General features: G+C 42.1%; 1 protein-coding gene across 1 annotated transcript in view; it reads right to left on the bottom strand.

Moving 5' to 3' along the window:
• GPATCH2 (G-patch domain containing 2) overlaps window positions 1–20,861 on the bottom strand; it is a 113,961-nt gene that overhangs the window by 40,614 nt on the left and 52,486 nt on the right. The window contains exon 6 of the mRNA XM_036277731.1: window positions 3,303–3,370. Within this exon, the coding sequence (XP_036133624.1) occupies window positions 3,303–3,370 (68 nt within the window). The remainder of the gene's footprint in view (window positions 1–3,302; window positions 3,371–20,861) is intronic.

Genomic DNA, 20,861 nt, shown 5'->3' with positions numbered 1-20,861 from the left:
TCCGTCGAGGGGGATTGAGCATCTATCTGATAACTATATTCCAGACAGAAATACGATAAATTCGTGCTCCGTCGAGGGGGATTGGGCATTCATCTGATAACTGTATTCCAGACAGAAATACAATAAATTTGCGCTCTGTCGAGGGGGATGAGCACGTATGTCATAACTGTATTCCAGACAATAATATAATAAACTCCATACAGAAGTAGAAACAAAAGCCTAAAGGGAGAATATAGAAGGTGTAGAGAACTGATGGTGGAAATTTGGGGCAAAATGCCAAGGGTTCCTTGGAAGGAGTCTGGGGCAGATTCTGTTACTGGCCCGTCACTCCTGACTTCTGGTCGGTAAACTGAACTGCTGCTCTGTACTCAAACCATCGTTTGTACGTTTCCTTACTTTTTTCTATACAACATGGGCGTTCAACCATTTCTTAGTACATTTTTGTGTATCTGAAACATTTATGAAAAATGTTGTCCTCACATACTTTCAGGTAGACATCTAAAATTTTTCACCAGAAGATTAAATATTTGCAAAGGATTCATTTTCTATCACTTATATATATTGATTTTAAAATATAATCATACACCACCCTTTTAAATACATATAGTGAAATCCAAATATCACTGTGATTACATATTTTTTAAAAAGACAAGCACTTCTTTAAAAGCTGAAAATTTTACATGTGTTTTTTCTCCTTGAATTTCTAATGGACTGCCTCACAGTTTATCCTAACGTAAAATACTTATATGCCAAAGCCTTTTATTAGTAACTCCATCACACTACTCTGCAACCAAAATGTGCATATACATCTGTCTATACATACACGTATATAATTTCCTTAAGTTTCTAAGACGGTAAAAGTAGAGTTAAAGAATTACCTGCAAAAGTTTACCAGTCAATGCTGATAAAAACCATCAGTTGATAACAATCAGTTATTTAAAAATCTGAAACAGTTATCATTAGTATTCAATAAATTAAACCTGCATCAATAACATACTCTGTGCCCTGGCCCATTTGGCTAAGTGGTTAGAGCGTCGGCCATGGACCAATGAGTCGCAGGTTCGATTCTGGTCAAGGGCACGTACCTCGGTTGTGATTCATCCCCGGCCCTAGTTGGGTTGTATGGGAGGCAGTCACTTGATGTGTCCCTTTCACGTCGATGTTTCTCTCTCTCTTCCTCTCTCACCCTCCCTCTCCATCTGAACAAAAATGGCAAAGTGTCCTCATGTGAGGATAAAAACAAAACAAACCATATTTTGATAATACTAAACATAAAAAATAAACTTTTATTAGAACAGCATCATTTATAACCTTCTCCCCAAATTACTTCATGTGTCCATTGATGAATACCACCTGCAGCATCAGTTCTAGTCATACTGTTACTTTTATTGGTTTCAGCGCTCACAAACCTTGTTCGCACAAACTGGTAAATGGAAAGGAAGGGATGTCGTGAGAGTAGTCCTCTGACGGCTGAGCTCCCTCACGGCTACTCCGCGACCTGCACCTGGTAACATGGGTCTTGATAACAAGTGGGAGCTGGACGGATGGGTTGGAGGGGACCCGGGGGCACGTCCAGGGAACAGAGGCCGACCGGACAGCTAGACCCCAGGTGTGAGGACGGAGAGAGCACGGCTAAGCGGAAAGGTAAGTGGGGCCCCCCTGTGGACAGCGCTGAATGACATGCGAAGGAGGTTTCCCCACGGGCAAGAGGCAGTGCCGGATTTTAAGCAGGAAAACCACAGGGTCAGAACTAAACCCGAGCAGGGTGAGTACTATGTCCTGAAACAGAGAGAACAGAGACCGAAGGATGCCCTGGGGACCTAACAGAAAAGATAACAGAGCTTTGAGGAAAGCCACGGAGCAGGACGCGGAAGAGGTGGGGTCGGCACCCCACAGAAGAAACCGCACTGGTAGCTTGTAGGATGCGAGGTCCTAAAATGAGTCCATTTCAGTCCCAAGGTGGAGGGCGTGTAAGCAAGCACACTGGGGTCACCTAGGAAACTGAAAACCGTACCGTCTGAGGTCCACCCCCTGAGAATCGTACTTCACTGGGGTCCACTAGGGAGACTGGTGTGGGGGGAGGTTAGAATACAGTTGGGGGCGGAGCAGCTCCTTGGAGGAGCAGTGATCCAGTGTCCTGTTTACAGTCACGACGAGCTGTCTTCTTTCCCTCAGTCACCACGTCCTGTCTCCCAGCCACCGTGGGCAAGAGGTCACAGTGACCAGAGATAGCATCTGTCTGCCCGCAGACCTCTTACCGCTGCTTCCAGACGCAACGGGGGCTTGAAAAACAACTAGATCCCCTTGCTGGAGCTTTTGTTTCATATCAGCACAGAGTGAGGAGAGAATATACTCGTCTTGCAGCTGTCATTCTGAGATAATAAATGCTCCACTCTGCTTACTGTTTCCCCTTCTGTTGAAGGGCCAATAGAGAGGAGGTCTTACAGAAGAATAAAAATGAAGGAAATAAGCTATTAAAGTGAATATCTATATAAATAACATTTTATATTATATAAATTATACTTACCTTACCTTAATCTATATAAAATAAGCTATATCTGAACTATAACTTTTGTTTTCTATTTGTTAAGGAATGGATTTAAAAAATAGGATCTAATGGATCCTATATAGGATTTCCTGCCAGAAAAAAAAAATGCATTCAATAATTAATTCACGTCTTTCCATACTTTATGGCTTTTCTCAAGTTCAACCAACTTCAGAGGAGACATACGGTACTGAGCCAAAGTATATAATGTATTTAGGCTCTTCCAACAAAGATGTATTTAGAAATAGAATTAACACCTAGAAATCTACCCAATAACTCATCAAAGTCAAAGCTCAATTACTTAATGTTTGGAATTACGTAGTAAATTAGTCTCTTCCTTTTGTTGCTAAATGGAAATACATTACGGTCCCTCTCAGTCTGGACAGGAGCAGAGAACAGAGCAATAATGAGAACAAGTCACTTATTCTTCACGTTAGTAATTTAGAAAGAGTCGGAGGAAGGGCAGAAGGACAGAGAAGAGCTTGATGCTACTTAATGCAATGAAACCGACATGTTTTAAGATAACATGTGGATATCAAATTCTATCACAAATATAAGGACTGTATTTTAAAACCATTATTACATTTCTGCCATAGGACTCACTGAAATGGTTCTTGCACAACTGTTGTTGGGACGTGATGTTTACTCTTTCTTAAGACAGACACAAATGAAACCGCCGTTACGAGCAATAGCCACCGATGTTCCCAAAGACAAAGAACAGCCCCGACAAGGTCACACAGAGCCAGTGCACACTCACTCGTGGTGATGAGAATCCGGGGAAAAGTGGACCATCCGCTTGTTACTCACGGGGCCTGGAGTGGTCCCCTGAAAGGAGAATTCAAACAAAAAGTCACGGTGATGAACAGAGGCCTGTCCATTTGAGGACATCCGCTCTAAAGTGGAGAATATAACATGAAATCTCAAAATCTAAACAGAATTTCATGGGGCAAAGGCTATTTCCAAGAATAATGTCTTTGTAATTCACTCCTAAATATAAACAATATGCATTGTCACGCACACATTTAAATATAGACAAAAACTTAAGAAAATGACAACACTTCCTATCTATAGTTTCCCCATAAAGTTAGAAATTATCTGTTTATTTACATACAGCAAAATGTAGCTTCACCTAGAAGAACAGTGTTTTATTTCTATATTTTAAATAAATGAACCAAAGAACTTATATGCATATATGCATAACCAATGGACATAGACAATAATGCTAGGGGGTGGTGGGGTGCGGGTCTGGGGGGAAAAAGGAGAAACATCTGTAACAAAAATAAATTAATAAAAATTGGAGATAAAAATAATAAATAAAAGTTACAAAAAATTATAGGTTCAAAAATATGTTCATAATGAAACCTACCTCCCATTAAAAAAAAAAAAGTCGCACTCTATCTTGCAGAAGGCTTTCAGAGGGTATGAGCAACGCCGTGCAAGAATGGATGCACCATGACAATCAACAAGACGCACACTCACAACCAAAGGCCTTGCTACATTGTGTCGTAATAAAAATAAAATCCCTCTGTAACTACAGAAGTGCCCTTTGGAGGATAGAATCAATAAAAGGCACGCGAAGTCAGAAGGATGCCAAGGGAAAAAAACAAAAACAAAACTAACGCTTGCAAACGTTTATTTCGTCTTGCGTCACTTGGGTGACAAGGGTGGCAGCCTCCAGTCGGAAATGCCAAGAAATGCAAACACCGCGACTGTGCAGGGACGAGGCCTGAAGAGGCTCAGGTCTGAGCACCCAGGTCAGCATGGCTCCGCTCCAGGGCTCCATCCTGCACGCGGCTCGGAATGAGGTGGTCACACTCTTGCGGTGAGCATCCCTGGGATGCGGGACTTCATTTTCTCCACTGCGGCCGCGAGAAAAGCCGACGGGGCCCATGTCATGCTTTGTTAGAGGTTCATGATCACATCACCTCATGGTGGACCGACACTTTTGTTCAGTTTACAGTGTGTTCTCCGTACAGGCAACTTACTTCCTTTGCAGGGCTGCTGACAACCTTTTCCACACTATATTAATCTTGTTTACTGACTTTATCTTGGTACAAATATCAGAAAACTGAACTTTTTATCTCAGAGAAAGAATAAACACGTGTTGACAGAAGCAGAAGCTATTTTCAGGGCTAAAAATTGCTTGTTTACCCGAAGCTATACTTATGGGGGGAAAAAATGTTTAAAGGCTTGCTCTGGCTTAAAAATACATAATCTGAAATTTAATAAATGAAGAAATTTCACATATACCCATGTGATAAATTGCCTGAAGAAAACAATGCAACTGAATACGATAAAACAGAATTTATAACTAATTTGTACCACAATACAAACGTAAGCTTTCAACCTAGTCAAAAATAATCACAGTATGTATTTCTCAGAAATCAGACATCTATATAAAGCATAAGCTCAATTCAACTGCTGCAAATAACTCACAAAAGATTTACAGTTGCAAATGTGGATATTTAAATGACTTTGCATGATTTACCTAGTACATGGCCCTTTAAAAAAAAAAAAAAAGAGGCAAATATTCTTGTTTTGCTTTTAAAGATATACAAACAGGTGTAATTTAGACTCTTTTTTTAAAAAAATGGGATTAAGCAGCACTGAGCTCCATGCTTCTCAGGGTTACTGTCGGCCTCAGGAGTAAAATGTTCTTATAGTGGGAACCTTTTGCTACCTCAGTGACTAGATGCTCTTACTGAAATTCTGGCAGTATGACCTTATTAGAGAATCCAGCCTGTGGAAAGTAGCACTACACCGTTCCTGTGAGTTTTAAATTTGAAAACATGTACTTCGTGTGATTGCTCATTAGGAGACATTTCACAGTATGGGAAAATGTCAAGAAACATTCTTACAGTATTCTTTCTAAACATTTACAATTCAGCGTACAATAATAATCTTCACAAAAAGACAACGAAGCAATTTTAAACATCAGATCAAAGCGTTCATTTCTAGTAAACAATCAAGTATGGTAATTATTTTATTCTCCCCAAACTATGCCTTGTAGTTATTCCAGAAATGTCTTAGAGAGAAAGAAATCACAAATTATAAAAATCAGATCTCTTTAAATATCCAATAAAATATTTACATGGTGAAGTTTATTTGTTAGAAAACGTAGCTTTTATTCCACAAGATTAGATAGGTTCGTGAGAGAGAGTCTCTCCACAATCATTTATGTAATTAGCCAATATTTACTGATGATAATCTTAGACATCACATAGTGTGCCCTGAATTCTTATGACTCATTTGTTAAATATTACTACCTCAATAGTGACTACAATGCTAAATCCAGTGGGTATATTTCTTTTCATTACCTATATCACACAAATGATTAAATAAGATAAAATACACTCAAAGATAAAAAGGAATGGGTAGTCTCTAGATAAAATAACATTCAGGTCAACTCCTGGCCTTTTTGGATGGTGCAATAAACTATAATGCTAAAAGACCACGGGGTCTTAGTTTCTGCTAGTGTGACTTATGATCAAGTTATCCACCTCAAAAAACAGGAATGTAGTAGTGCCAGATGAAAATTTCATAGCAGTTGTATAAGTAACATCAACATTCATAAAGCCCGTAAGCACCAATATGTGGGACCTTCAGCTAGACGATATCGAAGACAAAATATCTATTTTCCCAATTTTATCAGCTACATTAAAGGCAATGTCTTATTCTTTCAATTACTAGTTTATTAAGACCAATTTCAGGATTTTCCTTGACAGATAAACAGCTGTCTGTCTATCTCATGTCTACTTCCCACCGCCTCCCAACCCATTCTCCAGGTACAGCGTTGAGCCAGTTACTTCCCGAATCAGGTCAAGTTCTCTGAAACACAGACGTCTTCTGGGTTCGTCCAGAGCTTGTTCCACGCGGATGACTTTCTACTCGTACTCTCAACGCCGACGATTCCTCCCGTCCACTCAGCACTGCGTCTCCGTACACGCAGGCAGACACCATCCCTCCTTCTGCCTCTCGGGCACAGCCATTTTCTTTCAACTTGGCTCTCATTGCCAATTACGTTTTCTTCTGCTCCAGTGTCCACAGTGACAAACACTTAGGGTGGCAGGCTGCCAATCAGGAGAGAGCCCTTCAGTAGTGTGAGGACTGGTCAATCAACCCTGCCCGGCCTCCAGGCTGGAGGGAGACAAGGCCCGAGTCGCCTGCCAGTTTGTCAAGACCCAGAAGTCTCTGGCTTCTGCAGGGACCATTATTAATTTGACTCAATATCTTTGAGGAAAGAAACAAGCCTTTCAAGTTCAGCGGGCTCTGCCATGAAGGCCCCCTGGTGCCTTCGACAAAGGTGTCAGTCAAAGGCGTGCGACAGATATTAAGGAAAACAACTCAACAAAAACAGGCTTAAAAATAGGACTTGAAACCCAGGGCCAGGCAGTCAGGGGACAGCAGAGATGGAAGGACACTTGTAGTTGCTCCTCTGTGCATTTATCTCTGTTAGAAAACAAGCCTAAGAAAATACTGCCAACATTTTGCAGTAATTGGTTGTAGTTAATAGCTGCTCAAATGAAGGCATGAAATATACACAGAAAAAAAAAGATTTTCCAAAAGTACTTCAAGTAAGGGCACCCGAGTTTTAAAAGTCAGTATAAAAGGTGTTACAGGAGAGTTGGGAGAATGAATAAAATATTTCACGTCATCTATTCTCACCTATAACATTACAGAAGAGTCACAATTCACAAAAGGCACAATCTATATGGGGAAGGAAAACGTTCAAGAAAATAACAGAATTACTTTTAAAGCAACGTGCAAAAGAAGTAAAAATTACTTTAGAATTGCTTTTAAGGCAAATGCAAAAATATTACCAAGCAGGCAGCATAAAGGGGTGTCATTTATAAGATTCAAGGGAAACAAAGTAGCTGTCTGATTTGAGGGGACCAACGAGACAAGAATCACCTCGGAGAAGGGAGTTAGACGCGATTTCTCTCCCTGCTCCGATCCATCTTAACCAACTTGCCAAACTCCACTGGCTAAATCACTGCTTTTCACACATCAGCGTTCTCATTCCAGAACCTTCCAGGGCTCCACGCCGGAAGGAAGATGGGAACTGAGGAGAGAGGCATTCACCACTCTCTCCTGACCCGCACTTTCCAGAGCAGTTCTCTCCACTCCTTAGGGTCCTCTTTCCAAATCCAAAGCGGTGCCTCCTGACCCATTTCCACAAATACTCACTAGTCACCTACTGTGTGTCTAAGACTGTTCTACTTGACTGTTTAACACGTGCTTTACAGTTATATGGGTCATTTTAGTTACACTGTTGCATTGGACTGGTCTTCTTATGGTTATTTGAGTCATTTTAGTTACACTGTTGCATTGGACTAGTCTTCTTATGGTTATATGAGTCATTTTAGTTACACTGTTGCATTGGATTAGTCTTCTTATGGTTATATGAGTCATTTTAGTTACACTGTTGCATTGGACTGGTCTTCTTATGGTTATTTGAGTCATTTTAGTTACACTGTTGCATTGGATTAGTCTTCTTATGGTTATATGAGTCATTTTAGTTACACTGTTGCATTGGACTAGTCTTCTTGATGTTATAGTAAAGGTTCAAGGTAAGAAACCCCTCTCCTTCCAAGGTGTTTGTTTAAGAATAAACATGATAGTAAATAATGTATGTGCTAATTCATATTTTAGCTTCATTTGTCTGGATTTCTATTAAAGTAAAACGTGGGCTTATACAGTGCATCAGGGAGAACCCTCTGATAGTGTCAGAACGAGCAGGTGCACGGCGTGTCCTTCACCAACAGGACTTTCCGCACCAGACACTGTCCTCCCGGAAGGAATACCCAGGAAGCAACACAATCCATTTCTAAGGACAACTGAATTTTCCTGAAATTTCAAGAACTGTCATACAAAACTTCTTCATTTATTCACTATAAGTTGGTTTTCCAACTAAGGAAATGCCTCAACATTTGGAACTTGATAAAATCTAATACCATTACAGAAAGGCATACAAAGTTTCCACCATCGCTCATATTTTTTTAATATACCAATATTGACCAACAGTGTGCTCTTATCAGCAGAGCTCACACTGGTCAGACTTTGAGGAGAAAAACCCTCTTCTCAGGATCTATGCGGCACCCTGTATTCATAGCCTTCGAGTTATCTAATTACACTGAAGTGGATATAACACATGGGGTGAATCTGATGATTTTTTACCCGCACGTCAAGGTTAAGGGTTTCAAATCGTTCCATTATATTTTTAATCCTCCTTGGAGGGATGTAAGCATAAATGAACCAACAACAAAAAGTGTGATAATGACCATATGACCATTGAGAATTAATATCATTAGAAATATTATTGTCACTAATAACAAGGACACTGATATTCTTTTTTTCTTTTATCCTCACTTGAGGACATTTTTCCATTTTTTGTTCAGATAGAGTGGGAGGGAGAGAGAGGAAGAGAGAGAGAGAAGCATTGACGTGAAAGGGACACATCGAGTGGCTGCCACCTGCAGGACCCAACCAGGGCCGGGGACAAACTTGCAACTGAGGTACGTGTCCTTAGCGGGAACCGAACCCGGGTCTCTCTGGACTGCAGGCCGACGCTCTAACCGCTGAGCCAAACCGGCCAGGGCAGGACACTGATATTCTTTATAGCTCTTACCTACCTATAAGGTGTTTCTCAGGCAAGGCGGCTCAAGCGAAAAGGTTTCTCCAGGAGAGATGCAGAAACGACCAGTCACCGCAGGCAGGGCACAGGCCCCAGGTCGCGAAGACTGCACACAGCTAGACGGGAACCCAAGTCGTCCTGTTACCCCTCCCCCACAGGGCACTCCGCACAGAGACAATGCACCAAACAAATGTCTGCTGTGTTGGGAGACTGGCCACAGGAGGTGCTGGCCCGATCCTGGAACACAGTCGCCCCTCCCTTACCCACCATTTCGCTTCCTGCAGTTTTTAGTTACCCACGGCCAACTGTAGCCCCAAAACATTACGGGGGAATTCCAGAAATAAACCATTGCATTAGTTTTAAATCGCACCCGGATCTGAGCAGTGTGATCAGATCTGGGGTGCTGTTCTGAGTAGCGTGAGGAAATCTGGGGCCCACCCGCCCAGGGTGGACATGACTCATCCCTTGTCACATGGGCCGATAGGGGACCTAAGAGCTTGTGGTCACGTCACCCTTACAGCAGCCTGAGCTACGTCACGATGTCTCTGTCATCCCACCCCCCTTCATCGCGTCACTCGACATTGGATTGTCGCACAAGATACAGGGGGACAGAGCACTGTCACTGCAGCGTATTGGTGTGTTGTTCGATATTATTACTAGTTGCTGTCCGTCTCTCCCCTGCCTAATCCGTACCTGAGAGGTTATCACAGGCGTGTGCGTGCAGCGTGTACAGGGCTGGTACCTGGGGTCTGGGAGCACAGCCCCTGTGGACAAGGGGGACTACATCGTGCTTTTGGAAAACGCCAGCCTTGAACTGCGCATCCAAAGTCGCTCTGGTCCTTAGTTGTCACTAGGGCCGCCTCTGGGCGATGATGTCCAGCATGAGAGCTCGGGGGCTCCCACAGGGCTGTCAGCACGCGCTACGGACAGACTGACACGCGTGACCAACGTCTCCACGACCGGTCCTCACAGGGACGGCTGCAAAACGCTGAAAAGCTGTGCCAGGGAGGCGTCAACATCTCCGTAATGAGACTATGAGGAGGACCGTGGGAATCAGAGAGCCTGGGCCCTTTCCCTTCAAAAGCAGGTGTCAGTGTAACTGTGAGATTACACCTTCCACCAGAAGGGTTTTACAAAGAGCCAGGAGAAATCCGAAGGAATAAAGCAGAGCCCAGGCTTCCCTTTCAGTGGGGGATTAGCCTTCGCGGCAGGAGTCCCACGAGGCCGAGGGAGATGCTGCCCGCTGGGCGGCCGCAGGAAGCTGGGAATGAAGAGGCTCCAGGTAACCGGAGGCGATCTCAGTCCATTTCCACGTGACAGCAGCGCACGTGTGTCTCTCAAAGAACTGCCACAATGCAAACTATGCCACACGGATGAAGGTTTAGAAATATGTACGGACACGTGTATGTATATATAACAACAGTGGCAATTGTGCTTTTAATCTAAAACTACACAATGCAGTTCCTTCACCTCTTTGAGTTTTTTCCCCGGTTAAAATAAGTCAGCACGAAGAGTGAAGAATTTAGAATGATTGGCCTATTAGAATAATAATAATTCTAATGAGTGCATACACTCTCATTTCCGGTGTACACGAATAACGATCTAAATGCATTTATAGGAAAGAATAATCTATATGATTAAGAGTCAAATATGGCAACACCTTTTAGTCATCCTGTCCCAGGACATAATTTATTTTTTGGAGTAAGAAATTAAAAATTAACCAGCTCGGAAAGAGGGCCAACGGTGATTATAGAGAGTTTCATTTTGCTAGCCAGTTTAGTAGCAAGCACAGAGTGGCCTCTGCTGGCTGACCAAAGGCTTCCTAAATCACTCACTCGTGATGCTTGCAAGACTAGGGGCTCCAGGAAAAGAAACGCATGTCCACACAGGTGGAGAAGAACCCACCGTGCACAAAGCCCACCTCCGATACGAGTGCGTGCCAGAGGGGTCACCCCAGTGTGCTTAAGATGGTGGGAAATGCTTTCTAATTACACCCCACGACAACATGCTTCATTATACTCACAATCCATACCTCTTCTAAAATTCTAATTTATATGCAATGACAGTGTAAAAGTAAGCTGTCTTCATCGATTCATGGCCCGCAATTCACGTTTACATTTAAAAATAAACATTTTCTTGAGGTTCATCACACACATACATACATACATACATACATAAACTTTTTCTCAAAATTAAGTGGATGTTCAGGTTTGGCAAATTGACTTTGCAGGGAAATACAAAGAAAGAGTGAATTAAAAATCTTTTAAAGAATGTGTGTCTTTAAAAAAGGCACTTGTGAATAATGGTTTATGAAAATACTATCCTGGAAACATAGTCTGGGAAACAATTTTAAAGATTTCTATATATCGCACCTGTCTTTGGGTAGAAGTGATTTTATATTCAAATCTGAAAACAGCAATTAAGAAGTTGACAGCTTAGTAGTATTAGGGGATGTTATTTCAGGAACCATAATAGAGAAGAGAAAAAATATTTCCCTTTTTTCTCAGCAGCTTTCTATTAATAAAAATCCCGTGTGTGTGTGACAGAATTTGTAATTTTCTATTTATCTATTTAAACATAAAATTATATATGATTCACTTTATACACTACCCAACCTATCCACTTAAAATATACCCCATTAAAAGTTATTATCAAATATGCTTAATGATGTCAAAAGGTGACTATAGTTATTTTTAAAAAGTTATTGTTCTCACATGTCACAATTTCCAGTAGATTTCAACCCTCATTTCGGAATTCAGTCCCATTATCTTGCCTGCTGAAAATTGTTCACAGGGTGAGCTAGCTGACATGTAAGATAACCCTCCGTCTCACCAGACACCCCACGGGTATGACACGCTGACCCACGGGAAGCCCTTATTATTAGCCTGAAACATAGACCACATACCGTAGCTCCTGCCAGGGAATTTGTGCATAAAATCCTTTTATCTCTCTGGACATTCAAAATGTTCTTAAAGGCAATGGTCAGCTATTTCAAAGGAATTTCAGATAATAAATAAAAATTCTAATGAGTGTTTTGAAGCTTCTCTGCCAATCTCTCAAAATCCTGAAGTTAAAAAACCAAAAAACTCACATAAATAGAAAGCGGAATCTAGAAAATGTTTTCTTCTTGGAGCTTAGCTTATTCGGAGTCTATTATATTAAGGATGGAACTTAACAACAAGAAAAGATATAGTTCTCATTCCTAATGAGAATTTCAACATACTGAAAAGCTTGATGCGTGTGAGATTTTTTGCTTTGTAGCCAAGCAGGTCAGGGGCTAACACAGCGGTGAAGATAATTACCATATGCAGCAAACACAGTTGTTAACAAAATTACTAACATAGCTTTTGGACAGAAATTCTAAAATGTACATTTAACAATTTACTTTAAGGATATAAGCAGACCAAGAAAATGAAGTGCTTAGTTATAAATTGCTTAAATTATTCGGAATTACGTGGTCAACATTTCAGTAGCTAAAATTATTTTCCTTCTGTGTTCATTATTTGACAATGATCCGAGCATTATCAGTTGTGTATATTCCTTTTCAAATTGCATATTTTTCTCGTCTTTCAAATTGTTTTTTTTTGTTTGTTTGTTTGTTTTTTATCCTCACCCGAGGACATTTTTCCATTTTTTGTACAGACAGAGTGGGAGAGAGAGAGAGGAAGAGAGAGAGAGGGAAACATCGATGTGAAAGGGACACATCGAGTGGCTGCCACCCGCACGACCAACCAGGGCCGGGGACAAACTGCAACCGAGGTACGTGCCCTTAGCGGGAACCGAACCCGAGTCTCTCCGGACCGCAGGCGGACGCTCTAACCACTGAGCCAAACCGGCCAGGGCTCAAATTGTTTTGATAAGCCAATCAGTGTCTTCCTACCTGAAGCTGATGGTGGTCTTGTATAAAATCTTAATTTTCAAGAGAAAAAAAAATACAGCTGGTTTTGATGTTTAAAAAATTGCTTCTAGGAATCTCAAAGATACATTGATAGTAACTTATAGGAAAAATACTCATAGCCTCCAGCATTTTAAAACTGATTATCTCCTATGGTTTTATTTAGCGAATGAAACAGTTGAGATACTATATTCTACAAGCTGTTCTCCTGAAGCCAACATACAGGCAGTCTGCCCCTCAGTCTTGAATGAACGCAGTTCGAGACCTGGTTATTGTACTGTCAAGTGCACTAAATCAGTTCTAGAACTTAAAAAGCACATAACTGAGACTTGAGAGGGGAGGAAGAAAGATCAACAAATAGAATGTATGCAAATTATTCTTTGAGGTACAAATAAATGGGTGAATGAGTTAATTTAAAAAATCAAATACAGCCAGGCTGGTGTGGCTCAGTGATTGAGGGTCGACCGGTGGACCAAGAGGTCCCCGGTTCGATTCCCAGTCAGGGCACATGCCCAGGTTGTGGGCCCGATCCCCAGTGAGGGGCATGCAGGAGGCAGCCAATCGATGTTCTCTCTCATCCGTGTTTCTCTCTCTCTAAAAAAAAAATCAATAAAGAAAAAAAATTTTTTTAATCAAATGCAGATGATGTATTGTGGAATTATGCCTCTGTGACCTGTATAATTTGGTTAACCAGTGTCACCCCGATAAATTCAATTAAAAAAGGAAATCAAATGTTAGTTAATAGAGAACAGTATAATCTCAGCATATTACAACACTGTGTTTCCTCAATGAATGGCAACGTAAATCCCAAACAATAACTGGTAACCTTTACTATCCTTTGGATAATAATGTATTTCAAGTAAAAGGATTACATAGTGAGACTCTCATATATTTGGGATACTTACTAGCATTCGCTTTAAATGGAAAGAAGGAAATATCTAACTCAATTGTGGTTGCACAATAAAATCAGGCCCCCGGCAGAGGTGGTCACCCAGGAGCTTCTGGCCAATGAGAAGTAGCTAGCCCTGGCCGGTTTGGCTCAGCGGTTAGAGAGGTAGCTACGCTCGCTGGGTGGAGCTTCGAAGGAAAGTGCCTCCAGGGGATGCATTAGGTTGGCACGTGCCTTGTGCCCATCTTTGTACTTCGGGCTGCTCGGGATGCACGCACCACCTCCGTTTCTGACTCAGAGCGACAGATCAAGAGAATCACAGTGTCCACTCTGCCGTCCCTTATCTGGATAATTAAGCCATCAAAGGCCTTCCCATGACACGGAGGAAGAAGCCAAAAGCTTTCTTGTTCAAGCCACCACTATTTGGGCCTCTTGCTACACGCACTGAGCGCAATCCTGAGTTCATGATGATGATGAGGAGGAGGAGGATGAGGATGATGATGAGGAGGAGGATGAGGATGATGATGATGGTAGCAATGCCAGTTATAGCCATTAAGTTCTACCTTTATTCTTCAAGAAAGAGTGTCATTCAGTGGGTCAGGAACCCACAATGTACATCATATTTTCCCATCGACAGGTTGCAAAATCGACTGTGACAAAGACCTAATTGTCATGATGAGATTAGAGAACAGAGATCTGGAGTCCTAGCAGCAATTCTTTGTCCAGTGCAGTGATCACAGATGGGATCTACCATCCTCCAGGTTTAACAAAACCAATTAGAATTCAAGATGGTCCTCAGCTTTCTCTTCTCTCCAGTAGAAAGTTATTCACAGGAACAGAGGAGCATGAAGGTTCAAAGTGGGTATTACAGCCAGACTACCTGGGTCCAAATCCTGATCGGCCCACATTTCAGTTCTATGACAGACTCAACTTCCTCACTTATAAACTGGGGGTAGTAATAATACCTATTTTATACTTACTATAAGAATTAAATGAGATAATAAAGCACATAGATCCGTGTCTATCATCTCTCACCATCTGTATTGTCTTAAAGTCTAATGCAAGATACAATCTCAATAAGAAGACGACACAATAACAATGACAGTAGATGTTAGCAGGAATAAGGGGCTTTTGCAGAGTTGCTGGTGTTTGGAAGCAAGGAGGTAGGGATGAAGGGGAAGGTACAATCGAAGAAGCTGATGACTGCAGCCAGCATCACGCTTTTCAGTGAATTACTCAAAAAGGTCTTGGTTTGGGTTGAGAAAAACCACACGAGCGGCTGAGTTGTTTCTCACGAGCACATTAGAAATGCGGATGCATATTTAATATTCAAAACACACTGAATTATAAAAAAGAGTTACTTTACAAATTAAGTTGAAACTACATGGTAGCCCGTCTAAATCACAAAACTGAATTCAGTAATTTCCACAAAGACATTATTAGTGACTACACAGGCTGGTGCTTTTCTGATGCTTTTCAATTAGTGTAAAGGTCATGAGTTTAAATAAAATAGAGTTAAGTATCTTATCTATAATAATGGTCTCTAAATTGAATGTTTTACAGCTGATTTGCCAAATCTAAGAGCCTAAAAGAAACTTGAATTAGCAGATCATTCGAAGGCACAGTATGAAGCAATAAAGAAAATGCACATCTCCCCAAGCCCAAACATACACACACCACAAACCACACACACGCACGTGCACATGCACACACACATATGCACACGCACACATGTGCACACACGCACATGCACACACACATGTGCACACACATGCGCATACAGGCTTTCTTTGATTTTACACAACATAACAATGAGAAACCTTGGCGGCTTCTATGGCCACACACAACAGAGGTGATTTCTCCACTTCTAATTCCTGGATTTCTCTCCGATCACCTAACAGACCGCCTCCTGACAGTTGCATACACACGTCTGTCACTACAAGAACTCACGTTTCTGAAAAGCAGCGGCTGTTGCGTCACCGCTGTGTCATCAACAGAACGTGGTACATTTGTCGATGCTGAACCATGGGTTGAATTAGTCAAGAGCACAAATGCTATAGCTGATTTTCACTTTGCAGTGATCATACAACAACTCTGTATATACTCCAATGAACCCACAAGCAGCCTAAATACTATAGTTTTCAACAATCTGCCTGTGTCATCTTAGAAGTCACGTGGCCGTCCACGTAGTAAAATCATTCTGACATCAGTTCCATATCATTAAATGGTATAAAAAATAAAAGTTGGGCCCTGGCCAGTTTGGCTCAGCGGTTAGAGCGTTGGCCCCCAGACCACAGAGACCCGGGTTCGGTTCCCACTAAGGGCACGTACCTCAGATGCAGTTTGTCCCCGGCCCCTGTTGGGGTCCTGTGGGTGGCAACCACTCAATGTGTCTCTCCCACATGAATGTTTCTCTCTCTCTCTCTCCCCCTCTCCCTCCCGCTCTATCTGAAGAAAAACACACAAATGTCCTTGGGTGAGGACAAAAACAAACAAACAAACAAAATAAATTTTTAAAAAAGTTGAACATATGCAGAAAAAAACCTGAATACACAAATATAATTTACTAGGTGATTTGCATAAAGAATAGTTCAAAGTGTTTAAATATAAAAAAATGAAAGAGATGCTATACTATCTTTCCTGAATTCCTTAAACACTTTCACTCCAATTGGTCAAAAGTAACAGGGAAAAAGAGTAAGAGGAAAAGAAAAGATATGCTAGATTATCTTTCGGGGTAGCAATACTATTAAAAGAATTCAGGGGACCAGGGGAGCCGCCGAGGACTAGCTTATATTCTGAGAATATGGCAGGATATCGTAAGCTCTTAAAATTCACTCTTGCCCGGCCGGTGTGGCTCAGTGGATTGGGCGTCCTCCCACGGACTGAGAGGTCTCGGTTCCATTCCCAGTCTGGGCACGTGCCCCGGGGCTGTGGGCCTGATCTCCAGTAGGGGGCGTGCAGGAGGCAGCCAAGGGATGTTTTTCTCTCATCCGTGTTTCTCTCTCTCTCTTCCTTGCTCTCTAAAAAATCAATAAAAACATGAAAACTCATTCTGGAAGAAGCTATCCATAAAGCGATGATAGCATCGAAGCATCAACGTACCTGAGACTGGACAGCTCTTCTGAAGTTATCCCACAGGTGTTCATCACTTTGCTTGTTATTCATCACTTTGCTTATTAAAATAATGTTATGTGCTATGGACTTTATTTTGGAAGCAAATTCATTTTAATAGTTTTACAAATACTTTGGTCTCTGTGTTTATAGAATCATTAATGGCCTGAAGGATCACTCAATTTCGTAAGTTTGACTTTACTGGATTTGATGGGGAAAATAATATGCTATGTTACATTTTCCCAGGTGTAGCACAGGAATGTCTCAGGACAAATTGATTGCAAATGTCAAGGGTCTACTGTAACTGTTTCCAGTTTGCCCGTTGAAACTTAGCAAACGGGTAACACCCTGGCCTCTCCATTCAGACCGTGACTTAAATCGGAGGGTTAATCACCCAAGGAGCAGAAGAGCTGAACCTTCTGTGTGAAGATGGGCATAAATCCTAACCCACGAGGTGCGCGGTTTCACCAACAGGCTCTTCAGGTCACTACGGGCCAAGTTATGTCCATCATCTCTGCACTGCACAGTGTTGGACCCTAATTTTTCTCATTGTTATGGAAGTTCTGCTATGGAAACATTAGGGATACATTCATGCTGATGCCTTGTGCTGACTACCATCGACCCCTGCTTTATCAAGTCACTTTCCAGAACTCTCTGCCCACCTACATACAGGTAGCTGAGGTTTGTCAACGTGGACGAGATATGGGATTTGGGGGGTGCTCACATTTAGTATTTTTGTGTGGTGAAGACAGAATAATTCAATAGGTGAAAGTTAATTACATCTGTAATTCTACATAGGAAGATATTACTGCCAATGGTTTTTTCTTAGTAATTCAGAAAAAAAACAAAAAAACTGACAAGTACACGTTCAAATATAATATAACGACTAATTTAATTTCAGAATGAGAAGCATTTCAATATTCCTCCAAAATGTAAATTCTAGTTGAAAACGGTTATTTTTCTCAGTAAAAGAAGGACCATTAATTTTAAATCAAAGAAATGGTTTATAAATAAAACAGTATATATTTGCTCAATTTAATACCCGGAGATGAACGCGATTGAAACAGACTGACTACTTGGAATCTGAAAAGGGCCATGTCCACATCGGCCCCCTGGTGCCCCACATGGCAGGTCAGACTGTCGCTCCTCTTGTCCTACAAACAATTTTCAAGCCCACGTTCAATAAATAAATTTGGTCTCGGCATTCCCAATCAGGGCGTCACAATCCCCTCAGTAGCAGACCTATGATAAATGGACTTATTTTCCCAAATCAAACACTTGAATTTAAATTCAGATGAGTTAATGCAAAGGTCAACATTGTAATCAGTTCTTTTGATCTTTATAGAATTTCTGGAGTAATACATAATAAATCTGAAACAAGGCAATTTGCGGCTCTGTATGTGTGGCTGGCAATAAAAATCTTAACGATCAGAGCCTTTCTGTATTTAGGGAACGTTTTATTGTAATGGCCGTAGTGAGGGCTTTGGTGCGCAGGCAACAATAGCAATAGATAACCCCGGAAGGCTTGATTTCTTGATTGTATCTACAATTTATTTAGAAATGTATTTGTATCAAAACTAAGTGCGTACACATCTCTGCCGAATGCGTTTTTTAAGTAGTCACTACTTTTATTCTAATCGTCTAGTTGTGGTTAACACGTCGAACATAAAAGTAGCTCAGGATAAACATCAGCACATGAGATACAAACACAAATTTTTCATTATCTAAATTAAAAGGATGTTTCCTTTGGAGTGTCTTCTTCTTCTTTTTTTTTTTTAATTAAAAAGTTTCGGGAGGTTCAACTACTTAAAATTAAATAGTAGACTTCAACTTCATGACTGATGAGGAAAGCACAATTGCTATGGCCCGATCACAAAGGGGTTCCGGAGCTCTTTTTTTTTTGTTTTTTATCCTCACCTGAGGACACTTTTCCATTTTTTGTTCAGGTAGAGTGGGAGGGAGAGAGAGGAACAGAGAGAGAGAGAAACATCGATGTGAAAGGAACACATCGAGTGGCTGCCACCCGCACGACTGACCAGGGCCGGGGACAAACTGCAACCGAGGTACATGCCCTTAGCGGGAACCGAACCCGGGTCTCTCAGGACTGCAGGCCGATGCTTTAACCGCTGAGCCAAACCGGCCAGGGCGGGGTTCCGGAGCTCTTTAAATTGAAATTTGAGGAAGGGAGGGAAGAGAGGGAGGCGAGGAGGGAAAGCAAAGCAGAAGGCAAAATAAACAGATGAACGGGAAGAAGGCAGAGAGGCCGCCCCGCAGCTGTGTGGATGGCTCAGGCTGCTCCCTTCCTGTCCGGGTCTTAGAATCCCCTGGTAACAGCACCAGAGTCCCTCGTGTCTCAAAACTCTCCATGGCTGGCCCGGCCGCTGGGGCTCCGTGGTTGAGCATCAACCCTGCACCAAGAGGTCGCCAATTCGATTCCCGGTCAGGACACATGCCCAGGTTGTGGGGCTGATCCCCAGTGGGGGGCGTGCAGGAGGTGGCCAGTCAATGTTCTCTCTCATCGATGTTTCTCTCTCTCTCCCTCTCCCTTCTTCTCTCTCTAAAACCAATAAAGGAAAGAAAAATTTAAAAAAAAGAAAAGAAAAAAAAAACCTCCACGATTGTGGGTGGAATAAAATGAATTACATAAGGGTAACAGTGCGAAAGAATAGCCTGTCAGTTTATTCAAAAATGTAGGCTTTGTTTTAAGCGGTAGAGCGGTGGTCGCCCCTCTCCGAACGGTAAGACCGTTGTCACCCTCACTGCCCTGAAGTGCACAGTCTTTGCACACGAGCCCTGCTCTGATCAGCTCTAATTCCCGTTCACAAGAACGCTCTGAACCATTCCCCATCCTTGCGGAGGGCGGTTTCAACAAGTACATTAACTCAACATTCAAGATAAGCCTCGGGTGGAATTAACCTTAGGAGAGAGCAGCCGGGAGGCCGCGTCGGGAATCTGGGGCCTGCAGACTGAAAGGCACTGGTCCTGGGCCCTGTAGCTAAACAGACCCAGAAAAGGGCTCTTGGTGTCATCTCTCTCCAGACCTGTCCCAGGGGTCATCCACTCCGAACACGCCCGTGTTGTGGGTTCTAACGATGAGAATGAAATAGAACCTCCTACAAACATCTCCTGCGATTGGATTATTTTTGGAGACGTAATGTTGCCAGTTATGACCCAAACGAATCCAAACATTGCACAGGGTTTGGATACAAACTTAGACATGTCAGCACAATTCTGGGACAGACAGAGTCATCTGGAGCTTCTGAGATCAGTTCCGTGACAGGCCCATTGGAGTCTGGCTCCTTGACTGCTTTCCCAACACCGCTCTACTGATAGGGCTTCTGTCGTTTAAAATTTATCTCTGGGGCAAAGAAAAGAAAAACAGGACACGCTGAGAGCCCTGTCGATGTCTTCTAAACTGTGACTTTATTTCCCCAATAAACCCACGCTGCTTCGTGCATCTCTGCTTCCCCTGAACTCGAGGAAAATCAGCACTAAGAAGTGCTCGGGCTCCGGGTCCTCCTACGACAGATCGGCAATGCTCCTGTTTTCCCTGCAGTTTCAAATTCTCAGTCCAGCTGCCCTGCGTTCTCTTTTCGTTACAAAGTACAGTCGTGTGAGTCCCTAGGGCTCTGACAAGCCGCCTCTCGAAGCCTGATACAAAAAGTCCTTGATTTGAAGAAAAGGATCTTTTGACTTTTTTTTTAGCAAGTTCTACAATGTAGCCCATAGTAAGTAAACAAGCAAACGGAATCCACACTGTTCAACCTCGTAAGTACCCTGAAAACTG

The sequence above is a fragment of the Molossus molossus genome, unplaced genomic scaffold, assembly GCF_014108415.1.
Source record: "Molossus molossus isolate mMolMol1 unplaced genomic scaffold, mMolMol1.p scaffold_m16_p_23, whole genome shotgun sequence".
NCBI classification, from domain to species: domain Eukaryota; kingdom Metazoa; phylum Chordata; class Mammalia; order Chiroptera; family Molossidae; genus Molossus; species Molossus molossus.
The sequence above is the reverse complement of the archived record's forward strand: the minus strand, read 5'-3'. Positions and strand labels throughout refer to the sequence as shown.